Source organism: Malurus melanocephalus, unplaced genomic scaffold (assembly GCF_030028575.1).
Source record: "Malurus melanocephalus ecotype Western Australia unplaced genomic scaffold, MMel_1.1 scaffold_693, whole genome shotgun sequence".
Taxonomy (NCBI): domain Eukaryota; kingdom Metazoa; phylum Chordata; class Aves; order Passeriformes; family Maluridae; genus Malurus; species Malurus melanocephalus.
Genome location: NW_026623925.1, coordinates 164801 through 182383, shown reverse-complemented (window position 1 = coordinate 182383; position 17583 = coordinate 164801). Strand labels below are relative to the sequence as shown.

The 17583-nt window shown below is 47.1% G+C and overlaps 1 protein-coding gene across 3 annotated transcripts; it reads left to right on the top strand.

Moving 5' to 3' along the window:
- Positions 1-54: 54 nt before the first annotated feature.
- Positions 55-11777, top strand: PHTF1 (putative homeodomain transcription factor 1). Of its 3 annotated transcripts, XM_057384237.1 has the most exons (18): positions 55-232; positions 297-353; positions 425-494; positions 1353-1511; positions 1858-2017; positions 2332-2457; positions 3259-3418; positions 4479-4652; positions 4733-4810; positions 5693-5902; positions 6208-6336; positions 6760-7032; positions 7538-7669; positions 7781-7867; positions 8777-8932; positions 9280-9375; positions 9942-10067; positions 10402-11775. In XM_057384237.1, exons 1-18 carry the CDS (start codon positions 194-196, stop codon positions 10420-10422), a joined length of 2253 nt encoding a protein of 750 aa, XP_057240220.1. In that variant the 5' UTR covers positions 55-193; the 3' UTR covers positions 10423-11775. The 3 variants fall into 3 exon arrangements, with proteins under 3 accessions (XP_057240220.1, XP_057240221.1, XP_057240219.1); XM_057384238.1 differs by lacking the exon at positions 297-353 and having other exon boundaries at positions 10402-11772; XM_057384236.1 differs by having other exon boundaries at positions 55-494; positions 10402-11777.
- The last annotated feature ends 5806 nt before the right edge of the window (positions 11778-17583 follow it).

Here is a 17583-nt window from a genome sequence, read left to right as displayed (position 1 = left end):
CAGAGCTCGGCGCTCGGCTGGCGCTGCCTGGGGAGGGGGTGGGGGTGTGGGGGCGGCAGGCGGAGCCAGTCGAGCGCCGCTGGTTTCCCGGGTAACGGGGCCGGGGTCGGTCCCGGGCCGGGGTCGGTACCGGGGTCGCTCCCTGGCCGGTGTCGGTACCGGGGCCGCGCCGGTCCTGCCGCCCCCCCCCCCCATGGCCTGTCGCGATGCCATTTCATGGTACCAAAAGAAGGTGAGTGCGGCGCGGCGCGGGCGGGCGCGGGCCCGGCCGTGCCCTCAGCCTCCTCTCCCCGCAGATTGGGGCCTACGACCAGCAGATATGGGAGAAGGCCGTGGAGCAGACCCAGATGAAGGTAACGGCGGCGGGGGGAGGGCGGGCCCCGCGCCCCTCGCCACTAACCCGSCCGTGTGTTCCGCCCCACAGGGCTTCAAGAACAAGCCGAAGAAAAAGGGGCACATCCAGCCCGATCTGATAGACGTGGATCTGATCAGCGGTGAGGGGTGCTGGGAATGGGCATTCCTCTCTGAGACAGGGATGGCACCGAGGGAGCGGCTACAGCTGTGTCAGGGGAGGGTTTAGGTTGGATATCAAGGAAAAGGTTTTTGCCCCAGAGGGTGATCGGGCAGTGAACAGGCTCCCCGGGGAATGGGCGCAGCRCTGAGGCTGCCAGAGCTCCAGGTGTGTTTGSATAGTGCTGCCAGGGATGCACAGGGYGGGAAGCACTAGAAAGAGGAAAAAGACAAATGATCCAGATCCATTAAGGGAAGAAAAATACTGAATTATCCTTTTTAAAGGCTCCAGATACCAAAATAATGCATGTAGGTGTGCTGGCTTTGACTGGGATAGTTTATTTTCKTCACAGTAGCTGGTGTGGGGCTGTGTTTTGGATTTGTGCTGAGAACACTGATGATAACACATGAATGTTGCTGTGCGGGGCCAGGGATTGGCGATCCCTGTGGTCCCTTCCAGCTCAGGGCATTCCATAGTTCTGTAAGGGCATCCCAGCTTTGTGCAGGGTGGGGGAAGCAGAACCTGCTCTGCTGCCAGGGGAGCCCCTGCTTGTGAGCACTGAGGCAAAAGGAGCACTAAAAGCCTGAGAGGAGAGAAGGAGGAATTTGGGGTGGCTCAGCRGAAGTGGTCGGTGGGAGCAGGGCTGGGTGGGCAGGGAAGGGTCAGAGCAAGTGCTCTGAGAGAAGAAAAGGGGCTGCTTTAGGTGTGCCTGCTGGGTCTGTGTGGCTTTGACTGGTGCCTGAAGCTGGGCTGCTGTCTCCCCCTTCTTGGCCCTGTGGCAGGGCTGGGGAGTTCTTGTGATTCACAGTTAATAATGGCTTATTTCCCTTTTAATTTCAAGGCTCTACTTTTGCCAAAGCCAAGCCTGAAATTCCCTGGACATCACTGACGCGGAAAGGAATTGTGAGAGTGGTGTTTTTCCCCTTGTTCAGCCAGTGGTGGATACAGGTCACTTCCCAGCGTATTTTCATGTGGCTCTTGGTGCTCTACATTATGCAAGGTGAGGGGAGGGAGCAGGCTGTGCCATAAACCTTTTCCTGTGAGGAATGTGACATCAGAGAATGTGTGGATGTGGCTCTTGGGGACATGGGTTAGGGGTGTACCTGGCAGTGCCAGGGGAGCACTTGAACTCAGTCTCAGAGGGTTTTTCCAAGCTCAGTGAGTCCATAATCTAAAGCATGAAAATCTTATTTGGAACCTACATAATGTACATTTCAAGGTGTGTGGTACTAGTAAGTGCAGACAATAAATAATAATGCAGTGAAGCAGAGTCAAAATAAGTGATTGAGACAGAAGAACTGGGCCAGGCTCTTAATTTTTGCATTTGTGCCGTTTCCCCTTTGCAGTCGTAGCAGTGGTGCTGTATTTCATGGTGCCTGCTGTGAGTGCCAGTGAAGTGATGGGACCCCTGTGCCTTATGCTGCTGCTGGGGACAGTTCACTGTCAGATTGTGTCCACCCAGGTGAACAGACCTGCAGGGAACAACGGGCTCAGCCGGCGCCGCAGGTGAGTGCCAGCAGGATCCTGGGCTGGGGTCACGACTGGACATGGGCTGTGTGAGCACAGCATAATGGAGGTGGATTGAGTTTTCCCTCCTTCCAAGTTGCTGCAGCAAAGGTTTTGTCTGGATTTTATTTGTTGTGATGTCCTCGTGTGTTAGGGGTATCGGCAGAACTTTTGTATTTGGAAATCAGCATTCTGTTYGCATGGCTTAAGAAAAATGACATCCGAAAAGCTGTTCAAATCTCAGTCAGATCTTTTGAGAAAGGCCTTAAAGTATCTTCTTGTACCAACTTAATTCTCCTTATCTTAAAAATCAGGAAGTTACGCAAATCTGTGGGCATGGATGGGAGCAGTTGGTCTTGTCCTGACCGAAYCAGCAAGGAAGAGCAGGCTGGCTCTGCATCTCTCCTCACCAGTTTGTCCAATCTGCTCTTCCAGAGGAGGTACATGATCCCTGCTTTGTGGTGCTTGTCGTGACATTGGGAACAATTTGGTACCTGGAGAACGAAGGCACAGCATGTGCTGTTACTGASATCCCCACAGCCTGTCAGTCTCTTTTGAATCAAAAATTTTCTTGGTAATGTGGGAAGCCAAGTCCTCAGAATATTTAGTATGTCCTTATTAGATCATACAAAATCAGATTGCATAAAATTAGATCGTGTAAAACAAAGCATTAGGTGAGCTGTAGAATGTGGTGGAGTTTATTTATCAGAGAAGTGACCTTGTTTGAGTGTGTGCTCACATTATATTGCCATTTTACCTKATTTCCAGAAGCAATTGTGCCTTCTGGTTTGACAGATGTCTCACTTTGGCACCTTTCTTCTCTAAAAGTAACTCCAGGAAAAGGAGGAGAGCTTATATGGTATAATATTTCATTGGTTTCTCCTGTATTCGCAGGTGAATTTCCTCATGAGTTTCCAGCTTTTTCTTCACAAGGACTTTTTGTCTTCTGAATTGCTCTTACTGTTTGTTTTTTTTTTTAATAAAAATAATGAAAAATTTCCCCTTGGTTTARAAGTTTTAAGATACTGTTAGAGTTAAAAAACACAGTGTTGAGTGATATTGAAGCAGATATAAATCTCTTTACCAGACTCGRCACACAAAGCTCTCAGCCAAAGACAGTGATTTATCCCTTAGGTATCTTGTTTGATGCTGCAGCTGTGTGACAAGGGAAAGACCAGRATGTTTTACCCCCAAGAGTTTTCCCCTGACAAAAAAGCATTTAATTGCATTTTCTCTCCTAGGAATAGAAGAGTAAAGCTGGTAGCTGAGAAAGGGACTGAGACAGAAACTGATGTGGGTGCTGCAGGTGATGGCATCAAACYCAGACAGGCCAGATCTGAGCACAGGCTGCTGCACTCCAAAGAGAAAAGTAAACTTTCTGATGGGGAGAAGAGCCATCAGGTACWGCCAGGGGAGATCCCTCTGGAATCACAGTTTCTGTGGTTTTGGTATTTAACTTTATCTAATGCAAGATACTCTCTCCTTCTTCTAATCTTTGCCTGCATTTAGGGAAAATAAAAACCCCTTCCTGCCTCTCACTGAGCAGCTGAAAAGGTGCTGRTACTTTGCTGTCAGCATCTTTTCATAATCATAGAACAGAATACCAGAATAGTTTGGGTTGGAAGGGACCTTAAATCCCATCTCATCTCACACCCTGCTGTGGGCAGGGACACCTTCCACTAGACCCAGCTGCTCTAAGCCCTGTCCAAGCTGGCCAAACACAGACAGTCCTGGAAATGTCTGTTTTACCAAAGAGCTTGTTTAATTTTTGAGACTACTGATCACAAGGTGTTCGGTTAAGGGAGAGTGCTGGTAATGATTAAATAAATTGTCCATTTTCAAAAGAAATTCTATAAAATATTTTGTGTTGTGAGACTCAGACATGCCTTGGGAAGAGAAAACTAAAGCATTGTGACCACTATTGAAAGCTCTGAAACCTAAAGATTTTGGAAATTACTTCTGAGTCTGCTCTGGATCAGCTGGGTGTTAATTCCCACAAGAAGGCTTTGGAATAGATCCTGTGTGGAATTCTGTCATACTGTGCCATGCCAACTCCTCTGTGTGAAGGAGTTTGGAGAGGGGCAGAGCTCAGTTAGGTGCACAGCACAGGATTTTATCCCCCAGCTTGYAGAGACATCTGTTCTCCTGGGCTTAAGGCTGCTGGTAAGGCACAGCCAAGAGCTGCTGCTGCCTCCCCCTCTTTCTGCCCTTGCCCCAACTCCAACTCCACCCCTCCAGAATTCCCTCTCATTACCTGTGAGGCAAGACAAGAGCAGGCAGAAGGAGTTAAAATCTGTGAAGTCTCTGTGATGCCAGGTGAATTCTGTTTCTGTGCATTCTGTGGGTATCATTCTGTGGCTCTGCAGGCAGTGAGGGCTGTACCAGGGGGGCAGCTCTGCCTCTGGGCCTTTGATGGCACTCAAGCTGGTCTTTTGTGGTGGCTTTGGCCCTGCATTTCCAGGATGATGGCACCAACAGGGACGGCCTTTCAGATGAGCTGTCGAGTGAGGAGGATGCCGAGGCCGTGGCACAAAGGGTCCTGTTACGCCACAGCATGGAAGGGGCTTCCAGTGACAACAGCTATGAGGAGAAGAAAAAGAGGCCTCTGGTTTCTCTGAACCAGGCTGTCTCACAGGTACCCAGGGGGGATTTGTGCTGTTTTCCACACCTTGTTGTGCTATGGGTAATGAGGTGGTTTTCCTTTGGTTTTGGCAGGTCAAGCAAGCCCTGAAAGGTGCCAGAGACTCTGACAGTGTCGTGGAGTCTGAACTGGAATCCACATTATACAGGCAGGTATGGTCATAAAGTCAGGAGAGGGAGCATTGCCAGGCCTGGCAGGGTTCACAGAATCAGAGAATGGATTGKRTTAGRTTGGAAGGGATCTTAAAGCTCATCTTGTTCCAACCCTCCATCCATCAGAACAGACCATTATGAAATTAGTGTACTTCAGAGTCTTCAGGAGACCTGCCTCCCTCGCTGCTCCTGACAGCTTTGTAAACATTCAGCCTGTTCACAATCCTGRTGGTGCTGCTTTGTTAAACAAACCCCAAACAAACAAACAAATAAYTGTTGGCAGCAAARGACRGTCCAAGCTGCCTCTAATTGCTCCTGTGGAATTGCTGCAATTGCTCTTGTGGTTKAGGCAGCGCTGTGCTTGCAGCTTTTAAGCTAATAAATTTTGATTTTAAAATCACAGAATATCCTTGGTTGGAAAGGACCCACAAGGATCAAGTCCARCTCCTATAATGAARGAATAAATCTGTTTTGTGAGAAGTACTGAGTCACTTCATTACTTTGCTTGTTTTGCCCCTGATGCTTCCCCTACCTGAAAACAAAATATAAATAAAACATGTGAATATCAAGTTATAAACATGAAAATTAATATAAAATATAAATRAAATATTAAAACMGACTGTTCAAAAGGCATAAAAAGGRTATTTTTKTATTAGAATGAGTGCGTCCACTTTTATTTTGTAGGTTGGGAATGAAAGTGGGGAACTGATGGGATCTGTGTGAGTTCTTAAACCATTTCCACTGTRTGGGTGCAGCTGGGAGCACTCAAAGCCCTGGGAAGCTGCTCCAGTGATTGCTGGGGGGAAGGAGGAGGAGGAAGAGAAGGAGGGGGTGGTTTTACAAATTGGGGCTGTGCTGTGCAAACTTTGCTGCTRTTCCAAGGAGCCCAGGTCGTGCCTGAGCGTGGGGCCCCGGAGCTGCAGCGTGAGCCGGCGGGACTCGGAGAGCACCCGGCAGGACTCWGAGACCGAGGACATGCTGTGGGATGATCTCCTGCACGGCCCTGAGTGCCGCTCCTCAGGCACCAGTGACAGCGAGGAGCGCAGCACCAGGGACCCCCGCAGGGATMTCAAGGAGGATGTCTTCCAGCAGGTTGGTGATTTCCATCCAGGAGCTGGAAATACTTCTCCCCATCTYCCAGATAAAAACAGCACATGGGGATGCTGTTGGTGTAAGGTGAACAACCCGGATGAGGAATGCTCTAAACAGTATCAACAATTCAGTGATCAATTCATTCCTCCCTGCTGCTGTTATCTGCACCACTATTTATCCCAAAACRAAGTATTTCACCCAGATTTGAACTCACCTCTCAATACAAATGCATTCGAGGTAAAGGCATTACTTACAGCAGGACAGAAAGATCTGASCCACCTTTTGCACTCCTCTGTCTTTTCTAGAACCATCTGTTTTGGCTGCAAAACACCAGCCCAGCGTCTGCCAAAGTGAGTGCTCTGATCTGGGAAGGGAATGACTGCAAGAAGGTGGACATGTCTGTGCTGGAGATCAGTGGGATTATCATGAGCAGGGTAAGGGAGCTGTGTGGCATTGCAACCTCTCTCTCTCACTTTGGAAAACAATCACCAAAACTCCTGGGAATAGTTACATATGCAAATATTTGGGGCAGAATGAAACTGGCCCCTCCCCAGCTGCAGAGATGGTTATTCCACATATTCTTATTTAAAAATTGCCTAACCCCCAGTTTAGGAGGTCTGCTGAAGACTGACRAAAGTGCTTATTATTGCTGATTTTCTCTATTGCTGAAGGTGGGGGTTTGATTATTTGGCTGATTGGTTTTGGGTTTTGACTGAAATGGGTGGGATTATTTTGGGCTCTGTCCTGTGAAGGGAAGGGGAACTGATTGCTTGCCTGAATTGATGCTGCCATGACAGCAGTCCTTTTCTTTGATGCAAACCCCAGGTCTTCATCCCATTTTTATTCCTGCTTGCCAGGTTAATGCCTACCAGCAAGGAGTGGGGTATCAAATGCTGGGAAATATCATCACAATCGGATTGGCCTTCCTGCCATTCCTCTACAGACTCTTCCGTACAGATAACCTRGAGCAGCTCTGCTCCATTTCCCTGATAGAACTTCTGCACATCTTCTGTGGAGCCCCTGCCAGCACCCCTGTGCTCATCCTGTCTGCCATCAACTTCCTGGAAAGGCTCTGYTTGACTTGGATGTTTTTCTTCATGATGTGTGTTGCTGAGAGAACGTACAAACAGGTGGGTTTTAAAGGTTCTGCTGCCTTTCAGGAACGTGGCAAGCAGGAATCAAAATGGGAATGACCTTAAAGCTCATCTCAAGATCAGGGAGGGGARTCTGGAAARRCTYTCMTTGATCTGTCACAAATTYCACCTATCMATACCATTCCTGACAGCCCTGTKMCCCCTCTTACCTGTCCYCAAGGTCTTAYCCTGTCCCSTTTCTGTTGCCCAGAGAARGTGTGGCTGCTCCAKCCCTRGAAGGCCAGRTTGGCTGGGGCTTGGAGCAGCCTGGTCTAGTGGAAGGTATCCCTGCCCATGGCAAGGGCTGGAAAWAGATGAGCTTTAAGGTCTCTCCCAACACAAACCAGTCTGGAATTCTGTGAAAACAGCCGCTGCCAGAGAGGTTGAGCACCCAGGTCTCATGCTGGGCTTCCCCTGTGACCCTTTTTGCCAGGTACCACTGACAATCCCAAGCARTCTGTTCTGTTTTAGACTWATTTATGGTTTTGTTTTGAATTTTCAGAGATTTTTGTTTGCCAAGCTTTTCAGTCACATTACATCTGCTCGGAAAGCCAGGAAATACGAAATCCCTCACTTCAGGCTCAAGAAGGTGGAGAACATCAAGATCTGGTTGTCCCTTCGCTCCTATCTGAAGGTGAGTTCTGATCTTTGGTTATTACAGAGGCTGTGACAGTGACAGCTGTTTGTGGTGAGTTTTGGCTGCACACCCCAGCTCAGCCCTGACCCCATGTCCTTGTTTCCACAGAGACGAGGCCCCCAGAGGTCTGTGGATGTTGTTGTGTCCTCAGTCTTTTTACTGGCTCTTTCAATTGCTTTTATCTGCTGTGCCCAGGTGAGATKTTAACCTTGGTGGTTTATGAAGTAGGGGAAACCCTCCCAAGTGCTGGAGGCTTTTTTTTCACCAGCCTACAAAAATCWTGAACTGGAGCTGTTTGACCCCAGAGTAATGCAGAGAGTGTTGCATTTTTTAAGAGCTTTGTCATTTTTAGTTGGAAATAGACATTCATTCTCTGTTTGCAGAGCAAAGTCGGGGGTTTTATAATCACAAGGAAAATTTCAGGATATGGCCATTTGGGCACAAGGAGACTCTGCCCAAGAACCTCAGGTGTTCACAGCACATTTATTCCAGAGGGCTGATTGCAGCATCCTCTGTAACCAACATGTGGAAAAGCAGGTCAAGAACCATTATTGGCACCTTTTAACCCTTCACTGAACCTGTTACAGGCAGCAGTGCCAATGCTGGTGCTCTTTTCTTGGGCAGTGCTGTGTTCAGGCAGGTTCTTGATCCCCTGAAGGTGCAGCTGTGGTAGCAGAGCCTGGTGGTTTGTAGATACTCTCACTGCTGTGACTGTTTTTGTAATGCATGGGTTTCCAGAGGAAAGAGTGACAATTCCAGCTGTGTGAGTCCATACTGGGAAAGGCAGGAGCTGCTTAGCCTGGCTGAGGCTGCCAGTGGCATAAGGAAAGGCTCTTCATTGCCTGTTGTTGGACAGAGGGAGGGGAGAGGAGCACAAGGGTCCTTTTCTGAGCAGAAGGAAAAAATATCCAATTCCAAGCTAAAGCCAGGTTATGAGATCTTTCTCTACCCTCATCACAGGAATGATTTACACTTYGTGGGAAGAACTGTCAGTGGCTATAGAGCACGAAGGGCAGAGGAGGAGCAAGGGCAGTGCTTGTTCACTTCTSCCAAGACCAGGCACCTTGCCATTGACATTTGCTGCTTTGTTTTTTCCCCATACAGGTTCTTAAGGGTCACAAAACCTTTCTGAGTGCAGCTTACAACTGGGAGTTCCTGATGTGGGAGGCAGCGCTGCTCCTCTTTCTGCTGCGCCTGGCATCTCTGGGCTCTGAGACCAACAAGAAATACAGTAACATCTCCATCCTGCTCACTGAGCAGGTAGCTCCATTTAGCTTGTTCTCCCTTGGGCTTTGTGGCTTGGATATAATTACTGTGTTTCAAAGCAGATCCAATACTGGAATCAAGGTTTAAAATTTAGAATCAACCCTTGTGTTGTCCAGAAGGCAACAAAGCATTGGTCAACATGGGAGGGATGAGCTGGTTGTGTTGGGACAGACTCAAACTCTAGATGATTTTGGTCTCTTGAGTTAATGTGTGTTATCCAAAACAGCTGGGAAAAAATGATGTTATCAGTGCTAAATTCAGTACTTTAGCAGTGACAACAGACTGCAAAATTGTGGGCTGGTGCTGGAATATCAACCCCTGGCCTGTGGTGTCTGTCACAGATAAACTTGTACCTGAAGATGGAGAAGAAGCCAAACAAGAAGGAGCAGCTGTCTCTGGTAAACAACGTGCTGAAACTGTCCACAAAGCTGCTGAAGGTGAGATGCTCTGCCTGAATGGCTGGATTTTGTGGAAGCACTGACTTATGGCAGTGCCATTTGGCCCTGCCCTTCCCTTGACTCTTGAGGTTAATTCTCACAAAGGAGGCTTGTCAGTGCTCATGCAGCTGTGACAGGAGATGGAGCAGTGCAAGCTCAGTGTGGGTAATTAGTGCTGTGGACTTTGGATGAGTTATGATTTAACTGAGAGGAGAGGTTGATGTGAGCACAGCATCTCCTGATTGCTCCAGTCTGTTTTCCTTCAGCAGCTCCCATGCTGGAGCTCGCTGTGAGATTTTGGGAAGGAATGAGCAGAGTCTGGGAGTCACACAGATCAATCTGGGTAATTCTGCAGCCTGTTGTGTCAGGCTCTTGTTGTCAGACTTTGGATTCAGCAGGAGAYGTCTCTGAAACAGTGGGAATTCTGTACACACATTTAAGGAAGGACACAGAGGCACCCTGGGGCAGCACAATCTGCTGGAGTGCCAGTGCTGAGGTAAAAGACAGAGCAGGAATTCTTTGATATTGATGCCTAATGGACTCTTTCCCTTGTCCCTTCACTGCAGGAATTGGATAGTCCATTCAGGCTGTATGGACTGACCATGAACCCAYTGATCTACAACATCACACGAGTTGTCATCCTCTCTGCTGTCTCAGGAGTGATCAGTGACCTGCTAGGATTTAATATCAGAGTGAGTGTCCCTGTCCCAACCAACAGAACAGCTCTGGGGTCACAGCCCTGAGAGGGGCTGTGGGTTTGTATTGGGAATCCAGAGAGCAGAACATGCTGGGTGAGTCTCCACCTCCCTGAGCCAGTTTTGGGGGGAAGGACAGGGCTCACTTCAGTTTTAGTTCTCTTTAGGTCAAGTTCTGAGAATCCAGGGTTCCTTTATCCCAATCCTCCTGTGGTTCATCCTGAAACTGAAGCTCACTGAGCAAAGCAGGATGGGCAAGAGACACAGASTGTTACCTGTAGATGAAGAACATTCCAGTTAGACCCAAACTCCCTCTCTTATCTCTTTGCAGTTATGGAAAATCAAACCATGAAATGGCAGAACATCAGCCCTGGGCATCTCCACAGACACCAGAGAAGAGAACCAGCAGTGTGGGCAGGAAGAAGAAAACGGACGGAAATCTGTGATACCAATTTTGAAACAGATTCTCAGTGTATGTATCAGAAGTTTTCTTCCTGCTTTACTGCTCTAAACATCCAGAATGAACTGGTCTCATCAGTGATGTCATCCCATGGCATGCACAGGAAAACTGGATTAATGGAGCCAAATCCTGGCAGCTGGCACTGAGCCCAGCAGGAACTGGTGTGGGACATCAAACACTAAAGCCATACAAGAGCTGCAGCAGGAGGGACACCAGTGGTGGTGACTGGGGCCACATCTCTGCAAAACTTGGATCCTGGGCATGTGACAGAGAGGGATTGAGCCCTCCTGTCCCAGTCAGCCTTCCTGGGGCTACCTTGAAATATTCCAGGTTGATAATCCTTTGCTGCATTACCTGGTGGTGCTGAAAAGCATTTCTTTCCTTCAGGCTCTGTGTGCTGGAGGCTTTGCCTCTCYCCTGAACCACCCCAGGATGAACCAGCTGAATTCYACCTCCCTGCTGCCAGTCCAGCAACACCCAAACCCTGCTGCTGGCTTGTGCTGGGCTGCAGCAGAGAAATGTTCAGTATTTTTTGAGGTCAGCAGTTAGAGGAGAAAAATCTTTCAACACACACTACAGGCAAAGTGTTTATGAGCTGTGGAACATTTTGCCAGATCTGTTCCCTGGAATAGTCAGCTCCATCCTGTCCTGGCTGTGACACCAGCTCTGCTCCATGGTGTGAGCAGCTGTTGTAGCCCAGCACTGCAACAGAGCCTCCTCCTGAACACCTGGGGAGGAAATCTGGGGGAAAAAAACAGCTTTGACAAAGACTTCCTCAGGTTTGTGTTTGGAARGGGCATGGAGAGCAAGAAAACATTGCAAAGCTTCTGTAACATTTCCCTTCACTGGCTCCAGTGGCTTCTATTTATTAGTAGTGAAAAGAGCAAAAACTGAGGAACTTTTCATTCTTTCACAGGAGGGTAAAATGGCAGAAGAAATTTTGGTAGTAAATTGTTTACAGCTATTTTCTGTACAAGGAAAAGTTGTGAGATGTAAAAGGAGATTACGGTTTTATACAGCAAAATGTRCAAATAAACCTGCAGGACAAGCACTTCATCATTATCAACGGTTTCTACAGCCCTTGATGATTTTTATGCCATCTTTCTGAACATCTGTTACTGGAATGGGGGGGGGGTCAAGGAAACATCCAATAATAAATTGCATTTGTTTTCCAGAAGAGCAGCATATTTGTGGGTAAAACCTCGGTCACCTGCCTGAAAGCCAATCAAGAACCTGGTTTAGACAGTGCAGAACCAACAGACCATGAACTGCAGTTTGTTTTTAACATCTCTGTAARCATAATGAGGGATTTCCAGGTCTCTCTCTAGTCAGAATCTAGAAATCTGTGTGAAGGTGCTGTGCAATTCATAAACATTTGCACTCAGCACGTCCATCCATTGTGTAGCATTCCAAGGATGCAGGAAGTACAGATGAAGGTCTGGGGAAGGGGAAATCACACACAGGTAGGACATGATCAGGTCACATTAACATTTACAAAAACAGAGGGGAAATCATTTCAGTGCTGCCAATTAATCTGGAATTAAAGATCTGGATTTGTCACTGTCCTCAGTGGACACAACTCAATACAAACCAACCTCTGGGGAAGAGCACAGGAGTATCTGCACAGGCTGCTCAGAGTATTAAATATTTCACAGCCTACTCTAACCAGGGAGGATCTGTACGTGTTCTGCTCCACAGCAAACCTCAATGGATCACCCAGCAGCTGAGCACAGTTCAGAGCTGCTTTAAAGCCCTTTGAATTCCCAAAGTCTTTGTTTAAAAGCTGTTTGAGCAGTCAGCTGCCCTTGTGAAGAATTCCACACACAACTGCCTCACTGTGCTTCGTTAGCCCTTAAAAACATCGGAAGTTTCAAAGCCAAAATGAGATATTCTCTTATTCCCTTTCAAAGAGTAAATCCTATGAGTTTGACTTTTGACTAAGGAAAGCTTAATTTTTTACTCCTTTCTCCTTCTGCAAACTGAACCAACGGGTTTCCTTTTCCCATTTTTCTGCAATCATTAAACACTAAGGATGTCAGGAAATCATCACTGAAACTATGAATAAAATAAAGCCCTTCAGTTTGTGTTCTGACAGCCATGGGACTGATGTGTCTGTGGCTTCTGGGGGTAAAATCCTTCTGTAAAAATCCCAGCCAGCCCAAACCATGGATGGGGAGTGCCCTGTGTGTCATCAACACTCCTTGATCACACATTCAAAGGAAATAGGGAAGAGTTCCAATATAAACAGGCAAGAACTTCAGGGAAGAAGCTGCTCTGGCAACTGAGTCTGTCCTAAGGTCAGCTGTGACCTCTACAGAGGTAAAAAATCCAATTCCTAATTAGAAATAAATAATTAAAGATTGGACTTCAGCTGAAGATGTCGTGGTGCCACAAGTGAAGCCAGAGGAATTACTGAACAGAACCCAGAGTTTTCTCTCCTCCCAGAGATGTGTGCAAACCAAATCCCCAGGAATCARGGAACTGAAGCGATTGTGCTGTGTTCAGAGAAAACAAAATCACAGAATTATGTCAAATACCATATTTAGCTCCAGGATTTTGTATTGGATACAAAAATCCCATCAATGGAGCAGCATCAGTGGCTCATTTGCTGCCCTGGGACTGAYAGAACCAACTGTCCCCTGTTCTCCCTGACCCTGCAGGAACACGAGGGATTCCTGATGTAAACACACACCAAGCTCTGGAGAAAACCCCCACTTCAGCCCAAAAAAAAAAAAAAAACCAACCCATTCCTGCCTCATCTGGGCTGGAGCCCACATGGAAGGATTAGATTGACTGCACACAGCAGATCGCTTGGCACCAGAGCAGGAAGTGAGTCAGGATCACACWGGCAACAGAGGCATTAAATAACTTTGTTCAGAACTCCCAGCACTCGGGGAAGCTCCCAAACCCTCCACAGCACCACTCAGTGCTCTTGCTGTGACATCCATAGAGATTTTCCTCTGGAGACAAAAATGTCACCTCTGACTCCTGCTTTACCCTGAGATTTTTAATTGGGAAGCACAGGCAAGGAAAATGCCATCTGTTGGTACAAATTCTGCAGCCCTGCTCCTGTGTGTGCCCAGCTGATACAGGACAGGAGCTGACAGGTTCCTGCTTTGGTGGAAAAYGTTAAAAAAAATCTCTTTTGGCACATGAAGGGGATTGGTTTATTCCCAGGAAAAGCAAAGATCCCAGGGCTGGGAGTGAGGGAAGGGGACCAGGCACAGGATTTGTGTCCAAGCTCAGAGGGCAAAGCACAAACTCTGTCAGGGTTTGTGCCTGGTGAGGCTCGACAGCTTCCAGCAAAAAGRGCATTTTTTATTTCCTGGAGCAGAGTTCTGGGCTTTCCTGGGTGTAAATCAGGAAGGCTCAGCCCCTCTGAGTGCCCTGACACATTCACATCCATGCTGGATTTCCCCTCTGCACACACACAGGGCTCTGCTGAGAGCCAAACTCTGCTTCTGCTTCATCCAGGGGCATTTTAAAGTGAGGATTTATTCCCAGTGGAACAGGTCCTGCTCCTTTCCCCTTCACAGCCACAGAATTCTTTGCATCTGAAACACTCCAACTCCAGCTCCTCTGAGCCACAGATTTTTTCTGACTGATCTTCACTCTGGTTTTACCACCTGCTACTGAGGGGTTTTTATTCCCTCTCTTTGTTGAATGTCTCCAGGTTCTGGTTTTATCTCTACATTTCAGCTCCAAATCTGTAATTGAGGCAGTAGGAAAGGTTTTTATGCAGAGTCCAGGTAAGGTCATGCCCAAATAATGGGTAGAAACAYGATATTCAGAAAACTTCTTTTGAAAACAAGTAGAAGGTGKCCCTRTCCATGGCAGGRATGGAATAAAACCAACCCAAATCAGTCTGGGATTCAAAGATTAAAAGCTGCAGAGAAACAGATCTAATTTAACCAACTCCAACTTCAGCAGCTTTATAATCACCCTGGGCAACTGCTTTGAAGTGTGTCCCTTCAAACTGGAATGAATCAGATTTGATAAAAATAAAAGTCTTAATAGAAAAAATAACAATTTATAGAGTTCTCTTTGCTTTAAGCATTAACAAAAAGGAACRTTAAGTCTTTGAAATGCARTGTTCTGGGCTGAGATGGCATGTTAAATATTTGCAATGAATGTGAAATTAGAGAATCATCTGCTGGCTTTATTCGCAGCCTGGCTTTAGGTATTTATTATTTAAAAGGTGAAAAAAAGCCAACTTTCTACCAAAATAATGATCGGGAGTTTAATTAAACCCATAARCAGCAATCCAGAAAAATGCAAGGTTGCAAAACAGCTTTTCCCTCCAAATGATTGGATTTTACACATTTACATTTTTGTTTAGAAACAATTCCACGGTGCTGTGTGGGAGTTGTCATTCAATCACAGTCTGGAGATGGGACTTTGCAGCCCTCAGGGCTCCCTTTGCTGCTCAGGTGACACAGCAGGTTTTGCAGGTGAGGGATTTGTTGGAAAACACTTTTCCCCGTAAAAAATCGTGGCCCTTTTCCAAGGGGATGTTTTGGCAGGCAGAACCTCAGGATGTTTCTGTTGTATCTCAGGGATGAAGCTTTGGGGAATTTGTGTTTTGACAGGGAAGAAAGGAAAAACTCAGGGTTTAAATGGAGAGGTTTGGAAAGCAGGAGCATCCTGGGAGCACCAACCCCACTGGGCACAAAGTCCTGGCAGCTCCTTCAGCACCAGAGCTGGGCCCTGAGCAGGGGGGAGAAGATTTTCTTACTGRTTTTTTCATTCCCTGGTGCTGCAGCCCCCTCAGGAGGGGTCATTTCCCTTTGGCTGAGGATACAAGGTGTGGACAGGACCTGTTTCTATGGCAGCAGCCCTTTCTCACACTTGGGAATTTCTCCCATTTTGTTGGGTTGTTAATTCCAAATCTTTTTGGACAAAACCACCGTGGCAGGTGCCTCTCTCTGCCCCACCTGCTCTTCCAGAGCAATGAGCTCTCAACTCATTCACCTTCCAGGAGCTGATGATCYCTGTGGGTCCCAGCTCAGGTTATTCTGGGCTTCACTCTCTTTAATTTCARACATCTTCAAATCCTCCACTGAAGCGAATAAACATCAGCAGTGACAGACACGAGACCCTGGCAGGGGTGGTGGCCCCTTCCTTGCCTTCCTCAGCCTCCTCTGTGAGGATCACCTTGATGAGCTGCTACCAAGGGAGAGAATATCCTGACTGGAAGGGACCCACAAGAATCATCCAGTCCAATCCCTGTCCCTGCACAGACACCCCCAAATCCCACCCTGGGCATCCCTGGCAGTGCTGTCCAAACGCTCCTGGAGCTCTGGCAGCCTCAGGGCTGTGTCCATTCCCTGGGGAGCCTGAGCATGCCCAGCACCCTCTGGGGACAGAAGAACCTTTCCCTGAGATCCATCCYAACCCTCCCTGACACAGCTCCAGCCCTTCCCTGGTCCGGTCCCTGTCACAGAGATCGGAGCTGCCCCTCCTCTGCTGCTCCAAAGGGTGGCACTGCTGGGACAGGAAAAACCTGCAAATAATGAGGAATATTTCCTTGGGGGGTTAGTGGAGACACCAACCCAACAGCACGGCCCTGTCACCGCCAGGGTGTCGGGGCTGACACATGGGAGAACCATGGCAAGGAAATGGGTCACATCTGCACAGGAGGAGCGAGCCCGTGTGGCCCTGAGCGCTCTGGAGGAGTTGGGTTTGCACAAATAATGTAATTTTCAATTTCAGGCACGAAAAGGGTCAGGACAGACAGGTCTGGGCAGCCTGTGACAGGGGATGGCTGTGGTCATTCCTAGGGAAAAGAACCTGTCACTATCTTTGAGGCGACCATCACGGAAATGTGAATTCCATATTTCAGATATGAGCCACCAGTTTCTCACAGATCACCAGTCAGCTTCCCATGACACACTGGGCTTCCAGGCTTTCCTTCCTGTGCAAAACAAACCTGTCCCTCAACCCTAACCCTATTCCCTAAGCCTAAACATAAACTGAAAATCAAACCCTAAATCCTAAACCCCAACCTCTATCCCTAACCCAAACTGCTAAACCTTAACCCCAACAACAACCCGAATCCTAACCCYAAACCCTAAATCCTAACCCTAATCTCTAACCCTAAACCATAAACCTAACCCTAAACTCTAACCCTAAACCGTAAACCTAACCCCAAATCCTAAACCTAACCTTAAACCCTAATCCTAAACTCTAAATCCTAACCCTAAACTCTAACCCTAAACCATAAACCTAACCATAAAGCCTAACCCTAAACTCTAACCCTAAATCCTAAACCTAACCCCTAAATCCTAAACCTAAACTCTAACCCTAAATCCTAACCCTAATCCTAAACTCTAACCCCAAACCTAGCAAGTAGAGACTAGAAAGATAAATAATCCAGGTGAGGAGAAAGCAGATGATTGAAAGATCCACAGCAAGGTGAATTGAAAGATATWAAAAAGTATAACAAAATRTRCACRGCAGAAACAGGAATAAAGAGAAGAATAGGAAGTAGGTACTAGAAAGATGAACAACRAACTGAATAGAAAGTAGCCAATAAAAACCAGATACTGAAACTAGAAATAGGAAGAGGAATAGAAAGCAGATATTAGAAAGGTTGATAGACCATGGATAYCCAGACCATAGACACCGAAAATGTGGAAGGAGGAGGTTCCAGGCTGGGRCTCTTTGTTTCCGGTTTATTCTCGATGGTCCTGGAGCGGTTGCTGGCTTTTTTATTTTTTTAATGTGCTTCGGTTTTTGACCCTTTTTATGCCGCTCCATTTTGTGTGTCTGTGTATGGTTTTGCTTATTTTTGCCTTTTTTTTGCAGTTCTTTGTGCTGCAGGTATTAGGTATTGGTTACAGGGTGGCGGCAGAAAAAAAGATTTGCCCTCTGATTTGCATATACAATAGAATATTTGCATAATTACTSATTAATAATTATTCTTTCGTGCTCCATATGGGAGTAAGTAGGGTGGAGAATAATAGTAATAATACAAATGGTGTTATTTCCATCTGGAGCACTATTTATGGGCTWTATGCACTATAAATAAAAGAAGACGAATAATAGCGTCTG